A 10,995-nucleotide genomic window follows, 5' to 3' on the forward strand; every position below is an offset into this window, starting at 1 on the left:
CCTGGTGGGCACAGATCAACAAGGGGAACTCCCCCTTCCATGCCCAACCAGGTCTCGGTGATACCCGCCAGGTCCGCTCCCCCCTCTTGAATCAGTTCTTGAATGAGGGGGGCCTTATTTACCACGGACCTGGCGTTGCATAACATCAGCCGGTGGGCCCGGGCCGGAGGATCTAAGGTTCCTGGGGATCGAGCAGAGCGCTGAGGATCGGAGCACCCACAAGCTTGTAGGCAGCGTGTGCGTGCTCCCGAAAGCCGATATGGTCCTCTGCTCCCGCCATACCTGCCCCTCCCACTAACCGTACCTATCACACCACCCTCCGCCAGCCCCCCAGTTTCCTCCCTTACCACTCCTCAAATATGCTCCTCAAATAAAGATTCGTTAAGGTAAACAATGCCTCGAAGTTCTTTGAAGAGTTTCATCTGTCAGAACCATGACAAGAGGTTTTCCCCCCTCGTCCTTCTCTTTGTTAAACTAGACATACCCAATTCCAGCAACCGTTCCTTATATGTTTTAGCCTCCAGTCCCCTGATCATCTTTGTTGCTCTTCTCTGCACTCTTTCCAGTCTCAACCTCTTTTTTACATCGTGGTGACCAAAACTGGATGCCGTATTCCAAGTGTGGCTTTACCAAGGCCTTGTAAAGTGGTATTAATACTTCAGTTCCGGCTGAATGAACTCAAGAAGCTTCTTAGATGACAAGCGAAACGTCTTCGAGGAAAAACTAAAAAAAACTCCCATTGCCTTTTGAAAAAGCACCTTTGCATTCCGGTGACTAGTGGACCTACCCGGTGGGACTGCGTTACATGGACCGTGGATGGTTTGTTTTGGGGGGAAAAGCAGGATGGAGGTTTACCGACACCCTGTCTGTCGTGGTTTAGCAGTGCAATAAAAGACTTTATTGGTGCCTGCATCTTCCCACGTGACCTGGGTCAGAACACTCCCCATCTAATGCCTCTACAACAGGGGTGTCAAACTCAATTTCATTGAGGGCCGCATCAGCATTGCAGTTGATCTTGGGGGGCCGGTGGGTGCGGCCTACTGTGTGAGTGTGGATGAGTGGATGTGGCCTACTGGGTGGGCGTGGCCAGCTCTACATCATTCGCATCAAGGGTGCCTGTGGGGGCCTGGGCAGGAGTGGGACAGATCTGAGGGTCTCTGGCAGAAGGGGGTGGGACCAGGGCAAGCGCCAAGGCATAGTCCATTTCTTCATTCCTCACAAAGGGTGACCCCTCCCCAGCATGCACCCAGGGGCAGGGCCGACACAACAGGGGCTGGTTCCTCGCTGTTTCCGGACGGCCTTGTGGAGCTAAGACTGAATGCATCTCAGCATAGATGGCCACCACAAAATTGTACATTGGCTCCCGGCCGGTCAGGGCCAGGGCCAAGGCAGAGGGGGCCGTTCCCTCACTTTTTCCAGGATGGCTTCGCGGGCCACATGAAACCACTTCGCGGGCTGCATCCGGCCCCCGGGCCTTGTGTTCGACATGTCTGCTCTACAAGCACCCCAGAAGCCTCTGCTTGTTGTTGGGAGAAAAAAAAAGCTGGACTGTGATGGGCCTTAATGCCATTTTCCTCCCGATGCTTTTCTCCCTGACATCAGAGGTCAAGGCAGATCTTTGAGGTGTCTTCTCAAAGCCCGAAGCAAACATCTCCAGCTGGCTGTTGTATCAAAGGCCAAAAAGCTGTTTTTTCCTCCCAAGAAAAGCCTCACATCTCTTGCAACAGGTCAACTGAGGCTAAGAAGAGCTTGCAAGGAGAATGGCGCCCTCGCTGAAGCAAATCAGAGCCGACAAGAGTTCCAGTTCAGGCAGTCCTCGGCTTACGACCACAACCGAGCCCGGAATTTCTGTGGCTGCGTGAAAAATTGGTGAAGCGAGTGTTGCCCCCTTTTAGGACTTTCCTTGCCCCGATTGTTGCGTGAATCACGGCAGTTGTTAAGTTAGTCACACGGCTGTTAAGCGTGACTTTGCTTGTCAGATGGTCGCAAAAGAGGATCACCTGATCTTGGGACACAGCAACGATCGTAAATACGAAACAGTTGCCAAGCCTCTGAATTTTGATCACGTGGTCGTGGGGATGCTGCAAAGGTCATTAATTGTGAAAAAGGGTCGCAAAAAGGGGATCGCACAACCCCTGGTTCGTTGCAACCGCTATAAATATGGATCAGTTGTCAAGCATTCAAATGTAAATCACATGTAATGGTCGTAAGTGTGAAAAACGGTCATAAGTCACTTTTTTCTCCAGTGCCATTGTAACTTTGAAATGGTCACCAAATGAACGGTTGTAAGTCAAGGACTACCTGTATTTGCAACTCAGGGTTGAAATGAGGGGTCCTTGGTGCTCTCTGAGCTTGGTGGTTTACTTGCAGACGTCTACAGACCAAATTAGGTAACATCATCAGTGGTAGTAGAAAGTGGGCTTTGCTTCCCAGTTTATATTCCAATGGCTCGCCCTGTCAGTGCTGGCGGGAGGGGTTTTGGGGGCTCCTTGTTGGGGATATTCACTGCTGGCTTGATTGGCAGTTCCTTGATTGGGGAATTGTTTGCTTGTTGATTGTCAGTCTAATGTTAATCTCTGCTCCCCAGTAGCCCTGATGATGTTACCAAGTTGGGTCATGAAACGTCTACAAGAAAACAGCCAAGCTCAGAGAGCGCACCAAGGACACCACAGTCGTAGTCGTCGTCCTCCTCCTCCTCCTCCCCCCCAGAAACCCGTTCCCTTCTAGCACTGATGATGGTACCTAGTTGGGTCATGAAACGTCTGCAAGAAAACAACCAAGCTCAGAGAGAGCACCAAGGTTCCCACAGTCCTCCTCCTCCTCCTCCTTTCCACAAACCCAGCTCCCTTCTAGCACTGATGATGTTATATAGTTGGACCATGAAAAGTCTGCAAGAAAACAACCAAGCTCAGGGAGCACCAAGGACCCCACAGTCCTCCTCCTCCTCCTCCTCCCCAGAAACCCCACATTCCCTTCTAGCACTGATGATGGTACCTAGTTGGGTCATGAAACGTCTGCAAGAAAACAACCAAGCCCAGAGAACACCAAGGACCCCACAGTCGCCGTCCTCCTCCTCCTCCTCCTCCCCAGAAACCCCACATTCCCTTCTAGCACTGATCATATTACTTAGTTGGGTCATGAAAGGTCTGTAAGAAAACAACCAAGCTCAGAGACCACCAAGGACCTCACAGTCCTCCTCCTCCTAAACCCCAGTCATTTCTAGTGCTGATGATGTTACCTAGTTGGGTCATGAAACGTCTGCAAGAAAACAACCAAACTTGGAGAGCATCAAGGATTCCACAGTCCACCACCCCCACCTCCTCCTCCTCCCAAACTCCACTCATTTCTAGCACTGATAATGTTGCCTAGTTGGGTCATGAAACGTCTGCAAGAAAACAACCCAGCTCAGAGAGAGCACCAAGGACCCCACAGTCCTCCTCCTCCTCTCCAGAAACCCCACTCCCTTTAACACTGATGATGTTACCTAGTTGGGTCATGAAACGTCTGCAAGAAAACCACCCAGCTCAGAGAGAGCACCCAGGACGCCACAGAACAGAACATCCTCCGCTGAATGAAACACCCAGCAGTTAAACAGCTGCGTTTCTTTCTTCCTTTATGTACCCCAAAGACCACCAGCGGGGTGGGGGGGGTGGACTTATGGATCACAGTTTCTCCTCCTAAATTTTGCAGCTGCTTTCCTGCAAAGGGAGAGTCTCCACCCCCCCCAAACCCAGCCCGTGCATCCCCCATAAAAGATGCAAAGACACGGGAATGAAGGCAAAGACATTTAAAAAAAAACAAAAAAACAAAAAATCCCCCAGGATGCAGCCAAATCCATCAAAGTTTGCAGGAGACGAGATCCAGCTAAGAGGGCTCAGCTTGGTAAATAATGAATGATCTCAAAAAAGAACCTTGCAAAAAAAAAAAAAGGGGGGGGGAGAAAATTCAGCCAGATTTGCAGCCATCGGGCGAGGAGATGGAGAGGGGGGAGCCAGGAAAAGGCAAGGCATCCATTAGGATCCTATTTATACAGCCGAGCAGCCTCCCTCGCCCTTGATTACGGCCCTCAAATCAAATATTAAAGAAAAGAGGCAATTGAGTCGCCACGGAGGCCTCGGTGGAGTCAGCTTCGTCGGCAATTTCCAGGGGCATAAAAAAAAAACCAACCTCCCTTTTTCCTGTACAACAGGCAAGCGGAGCGTTGAAAAATACAACACGCACTTACATTTAACAAAAAAAAAAAAAGGAGGTGGGATGTTTAACACCACCGCGAATCGCCAAGGCGACCGATCCGAGTGAAATGGATCCGTCGCCAACCACCGTTTGGCACAAGCCGCCGAGGAAAAGAAATACAGGAGGGTCCTCGACTTAACGACCACAACTGGGATCAGAGTTTCTGTTGCTAAGCAAGGCGGTGGTTCAGCGAGTTGCGTTCGATTTCACACGCTTTTTTGGGGGGGGGGCACGGTTGTTAAGCGGCTCAGTGCAGTTGTCCAAGCGAATCGTGCGGTCGTTAAGTGAGTATGGCTTTTTTTTTTTTACAGATATGGATTCTCTGTAACTAGGCCTTAAAGAGGGAGTCTTCGACTTACGACCGCTACCGAGCCCAAAGTTTTCACTGCTAAGCAAATCCGAGTGAGCTTTGCCCCATTTTACTACCTTTCTTGCCATAATTGTTAAGTGGATCATTTGGTCATTAAGTGAATCTGGCTTCCCCCATTGACTTTGCTGGTCAGAAGCTGGCTGGGAAGGTCAGAAATGAAGATCACAGGACCATCATGAATACAAGTTGCCAAGCGCCCAAATTTGAATCACATGACCCTGGGGAATCATAATCATAATCATAAAGTTGGAAGGGACCTTGGAGGTCATCTAGTCCAACCCCCTGCTGAGGCAGGAAGCCCTATACCAGGGGTAGGCAACCTTGGCTCTTTTATGACTCGTGGACTTCAACTCCCAGAATTCCTGAGCCAGCATGGCTCAGCTTGGAAACCTCTCCCTTTCCCCTCAGCATGGCTGACTCAGGAATTCTGGGAGTTGAAGTCCACAAGTCATAAAAGAGCCAAGGTTGCCTACCCCTGTCCTATACCAATTCAGACAAATGGCTGTCCAGTCTCTTCTTAAAAACTTCCAGTGTTGGAGCATTCACAGCTTCTGGAGGCAGGTTGTTTCACTGGTTAATTGTTCTCACTGTCAGGAAGTTTCTCCTTAGTTCTAGGTTGCTTCTCTCCTTGATTAGTTTCCATCCTTGCTTCTTGTCCTGCCCTCAGGCGCTTTGGAAAATAGCTTGACTGCCTCTTCTTTGGGGCAGCCCCTGAGATATTGGAACACGGCTATCATGTCACCCTTCGTCCTTCTCTTCATTAAACTAGACATACCCAATTCCAGCAACCGTTCCTCATATGTTTTAGCCTTCAGTCCCCTAATCATCCTTGTTGCTCTTCTCTGCACTCTTTCTAGAGTCTCAGCATCTTTTTTACATCATGGTGACCAAAACTGGATGCAGTATTCCAAGTGTGGCCTCACCAAGGGGTTGTAAAGTGGTATTAACACTTTATGTGATCTTGATTCTATCCCTCTGTTAATGCAGCCTAGCACTGTGTTGGCTTTTTGGGCAGCTGCAGCAGACGGCTGGCTCCTATTTAAGTGATTGTCCACTAGGAATCCAAGGTCCCTCTCACAATTACTACTATTGAGCAAGGTACCCCCTATACCAGTGGTGGCGAACCTATGGCACGGGTGCCAGAGGCGGCACTCAGAGCCCTCTCTGTGGGCACGCGCACCGTCGCCCCAGTCCTAGGCCTTCAACTGGGTTTTATAAAATCTTTTCGCTTTAGGCCTCCGCTGCCGTGTGCAAAAAAAAAAAAAAAAGGTTCAATCAATCAGTCAATTTCAACTTCTCAGGGGGGAAAAAAGATCTTGCAAAGTTGGCCGTTACCACCACAGCCACGCCCACCCAATGGGCCACACCCACCCAATGCGCCACACCCACCCGGCACCCGAAGATGCATAAGTGGGTTTTGGGTTGCAGTTTGGGCACTCGGTCTCTAAAAGGTTCGCCATCACTGCCCTATACTATGCCTATGCATTTGGTTTTTCTTGCCTAAATGTAGAAACTTACTTTTTTCACCATTGAATTTCATTTTGTTAGAGAGCACCCAATGTTCAAGTCTGTCAAGATCCTTCTGTCTCTTAAGCCTGTCTTCCGGAGTGTTGGCTATTCCTGCCAGGTTGGTGTGGTGTGATATGGTGCTGTGGTGTTTGTAAATGCAAGGATCAGTTGCAAAGTACAGGCAGTCCTCAACTTGCAACCATTCATTTAGTGACCGAAATTACAACGGCACTGAAAAAAAATGACCTATGACCATTTTTCCACACTAAGCATCCCCAGGGTCAGGTGACCAAAATTCAGTTTGCTTGGCAAATGGCATGTACTTATGATGGTTGCAGTGTCCTGGGGTCATATGATCACCACTGGGTCACCTTCCCAGCCAGCTTCTGACAAGCAAAGTCAATGGGGGAATGCCTGATTCCCTTAATGACCAAATGATTCACTTATAACAACTGTGGCCAGTAAGGTCGTAAAATGGGGCGGAGCTCACTTGGCCACTGTTTCGCTTAGCAACGGAAAATTGTGGGCTCAGTTGTGGTTGTAAGTCGAGGACTCCCTCTTTAAGGCCTCGTTACAGAGAATCCTCGACTTGTGACTGGACAAAGTTACAACAGACCTACCTGGGAGTTATTTATGAGCCTGATTCAAAGTTCCAAAAGTCACACACACACAGACACCCACATCATGTTAATGAACTTCAGGCGCTTGTCAATCCGGTTCATTTACGGTCATTTGTACTGTCCCCCATGACTGTAATTTTACCTCAAAACTGACATTAACTTCTTAGTTTAGGCTAAAAAAACCACGCCCATTGTTTTATGGCCATCGCAAAAAAGATCATAAAATAGGGCTGGTCACATGTGTGACCCATTTTATGACCATGAGAGGGCAGGTTCCAATACAGTCATAACTTGAGGACTGCCTACACTTGAGGGACCCCATATCTCCCCGTCAATTTGATGTGACAGGGTTGATGCACCCTGGTTCCTTCGATTAAATCAGGGGTCTTCAAACTTGGCCCTTTTATGGCTTGTGGACTTCAACTCCCAGAATTCCTCAGCCAGGCACGCTGGCTGAGGAATTCTGGGAGTTGAAGTCCACAAGTCATGAAGGGGCCAAGTTTGAAGACCCCTGGATTAAATAATACCATCTCTTGGGACCCCAGAAAGCCATTATCTGTAACAGTCCCTGTATTCAGAAGTGAGGTTCCCCCTCACCCCAAGATCTAGATACACACACACACACACCACTTTGCTGTTGTTCAGAAGATCAGACAAAACTTCATCCTGGCCTCGAGCGAGGGACAACAAGACTAACCATATTTTATCCATTTTTCCCCCCTATCTTTTTAATCGGTTCTATTGCAATTTCCTTATATGGTTTTTATTCATTTCTTTCTTTACTCGTTCATTCAATTTCTATAGCCGCCCCACTCAAGCAAGCAACTTTGGGCAGCCTGCAATTTTAAAGTTCTGAAACAATTAGAACCATTTTAAAAGATATTAAAACCATTTTTTAAAAAATCCGCAAAATAAATCGGTGTAAACAAACAGCAGCCAGGATGATGGTGGTTAAGTCTCTCAGAATCGTTTGAAAGTCGGGCGATATAGATCTTTCATGATAAGTTAATAAAACAAATAAACTTCCCAATTTGGCACAAATATATTTTTGAGGGTGGGATGTATCATCCTGGAGACGGGAGAAAACCAAGCAGGACTCAGGATAGTTTCTCTTGACTATCACAGTCCTCGATTTACGATGGTGGTTAAGCGATCGTTCAAAGTTACCACGGACCTTCCTCGGACTACGGAGAGTCCTCAACTTGCAACAATTCGCTTAGTGACCATTCAAAATTACAATGACACTGAAAAAAGCAACTTAGGACCATTTTTCACTTACGACAGTTACAGCATCCCTGTGTATCAACATTTGGACTATGAAAACTGGCTCATAATTATGGCGGTTGCAGCGTCCCGGGGTCACGTGATTCCCCCTTTTGCCACCTTCTGACCACCAAAGTCAATGGGGGAAGCCAGATTCACTTAACAACAGGGTTACTAACTAATCAGCCACAGTGATTCGCTTAACAACCGTGGCAAGAAAAGTGGTAAAAGGGGGCAAAAACTCACTTAAACAAATGTTTCACTTAACAACAGAATGTCTGGGGCTCAATTGTGGTCGTAAGTCAAGGACTATCTGTCCTTACCACCTGGGTTTGAAGCCCCAACAGCTGCTTCACACCTCCTGTGATCACATGATTACAAACTGGGCACTTGGCAACTAGCCTGCATTTACCGATTTATTTTTGGTGCAAAAGATCCATTAAGGCAGCGGTTCTCAACCTATGGGTCGCGACCCCATTTGGGGTCGATCGACCATTTCACGGGGATCGCCAAGCAAGGCTGTCCGGCGCTCCCGGGCAGGGAAAGTCCTCGACTTACGACCGGTTGGGTAGTCCTCGACTTACGACCGGTTGGGGTCGCGGCATTAAAAAGGTTGAGAACCACTGCATTAAGGGCTTATTTTTTTAGGGGATGTCTTATTTTTCCATGTACAGGAGGCGGCGAACGTGCGGGGGCCGAAGGCATCCAACAGCAGCCGTAGCCCGCCGGCCCCTTGGTTAGTGCACTCTGGGGCTGTGAAGTGTGCGAAGCCTGTGCAGTTGAGGTGAATGGGGGCATTGCTACCGCTGGGCTGGCAGGAGGCGGGGGGTGGACTGCCCCACGTGTCCCACACCCGTGCACATCAGGGCCCCCACAGCCAGGCCACCCATGCCCAGCCACCTGTCTCACCGCGGTGGCACCAACACACCTGCCTTGTTGTAGCCACGGGCAAGCAGACGGTGGGATGGAGTGGGCTGCCGGCCAGCCATGCAAGCTCTTAACTGGGGCTTATTTTTAGGGTAGGGCTTATATTAGGCACATGCTAACAATCATGCTATGGCTTATTTTCTGGTTGGGGTCTTATTTTCAGGGAAATACAGTGTATGACCACGAATTATAACATTTTTTTTTGCTGTAACCACCTTTTACTTCCAGTTTCCAGCCAAAAATGTCCATTGCAGACAATGGATTCACTTTATTCACTTGCAATAAAGACTGTTAAATCGGTCCCGATTATGTAGTGATCTGCTTAAGGGCCAACATGCCCTCTGACCGTAATTCCAGGCTCAATTACGGTCATAAGTCGAGGACCACCTGCATTCACGTCCAAGAGACGGTGCTGTAGGGAAGACAACCCGGTTTCTATTTTCTTGGCATGGAAAGAACAAGCCTCGGTTGCAGCACTCCCAGATTTTGTTTAAAATAAGAAAACGACTTCTTCAGGGTGGGCAAGAGTGGAACAGCCTTGGAACGACAACATTGTGGGTTCTCCCATCTCGGAAAGGTTTTGTGAAGAGGCTGGACAACCACCCACCTCTGGAGGACGGTTTCACTGACTTGCCTCGCACTGCTGGGAGTTGGACTAGATCAGCGTTTCTCCATCTCAGCAACGTTAAGACAGGTGGACTTCAACTCCCAGAATTCCCCCCACCAGCACCCCAATGGTGCCCGAAACCTGGAATGTTTTGCACAGAATCCCGGAATAGTGGACCTGGAAGGTACCCCAAAGATCATCTCTAGCCCAGCCTTCTGCACTGTGCAGGGAAAAAAAAATAGAATCCTAAAACAGTGGATTTGGAAGTCACCCTAAAGATCATCTAGTCCAACCCCCTGCATTTTGCAGGATAAAAAAAAAAAGAATCCTAAAATCGTGGAGTTGGAAAGTTCCTTAAGGGTCATCTAGTCCGGCCCTCAGGAGTCTGCAGAAAAAACAGAATTCTAAAATAGTGAAGCTGAAAGGCACCCTAAAGATCATCCAGTCCAACCCTTGTGCTCTTCCAGAAAACCAATCCAGCCACCCTTGAGAAGGGGCGATTTCTCTCTTAAAAACCACCAGTGCTGTAAACTCCCAACACCTACAAGCAAAGTTGTGTCATCTTGTACAACTCCCAGCGACGGAAAGTTTCTCCTTAAACACAGTGATGTGTACCAGGTAACAAATGACCCATATTCCCCAGGAATCACAACAGTCTCTCTGGACAACAAAAAAACCCTCAACAAGAGACAGAAAAGGGAGCCCTACGTACCCCGATTGCCACATTCAGTTCTGTCACCGTCACCTGCTTGGCCCGTTCCACTGCCTGGACCACTTGTTGTTGGTGCTACAGAAAAACAACAGGGGTGAGAAACATGATTATCACCTACAAAACTTTGGATGCTCTGTGTTTATTTTAAATCATCATAGTGGTGGATTTATCACTTCCTTACGTCCAAGATGCCCATAGTCACTTTACACACTAGAACTCAGTCTCCAGGTGATTGGCTAAAAGTCACCACTTTTGAGTTCTAGTCACCAAGGCGGGACTAGAACTCATAATCTTCTGGTGATTATCCCAAAGTCAACCAGCGGGCTCTCATGCCTAAGGCGGGACTAGAACTCACCATCTCCTGGTGATTGGCCCAAAATTACCCAACTAGCTCTCATGCCTAAGGCGGGACTAGAACTCACCATCTCCTGGTGATTGGCTAAAAGTCACCCAGTTAGCTTTCATGCCAAGGCGGGACTAGAACTCATAATCTCCTGGTGATTATCCCAAAGTCACCCAGCGGGCTCTCATGCCTAAGGCGGGACTAGATAGCCAGCATCGGTCCTGGCTATCTCCGAGACCGCCTCCTGCCGCAGATTCCCTCCCACAGGCCGGTACGCTCCCACAGAGCGGGCCTCCTCAGGGTGCCGTCGGCCAAGCAATGTCGGCTGGCGACCCCCAGGGGGAGGGCCTTCTCTGTGGGTGCCCCCACCCTCTGGAACGAACTACCCCCCGAGATCCGGACGATTCCGGA

At 48.9% G+C, this 10,995-nt stretch overlaps 1 protein-coding gene across 1 annotated transcript in view; it reads right to left on the reverse strand.

Annotated features, from left to right (window-relative positions):
* The window catches only part of LOC107295329 (transducin-like enhancer protein 1), a 76,114-nt gene that overhangs the window by 36,513 nt on the left and 28,606 nt on the right, over nt 1-10,995 (reverse strand). Inside the window, exon 8 of the mRNA XM_015824638.1 lies at nt 10,242-10,316. Within this exon, the coding sequence (XP_015680124.1) occupies nt 10,242-10,316 (75 nt within the window). The remainder of the gene's footprint in view (nt 1-10,241; nt 10,317-10,995) is intronic.

The sequence above is a fragment of the Protobothrops mucrosquamatus genome, unplaced genomic scaffold (assembly GCF_001527695.2).
Source record: "Protobothrops mucrosquamatus isolate PMUCROS unplaced genomic scaffold, P.Mucros_1.0 scaffold2302, whole genome shotgun sequence".
NCBI lineage: Eukaryota > Metazoa > Chordata > Lepidosauria > Squamata > Viperidae > Protobothrops > Protobothrops mucrosquamatus.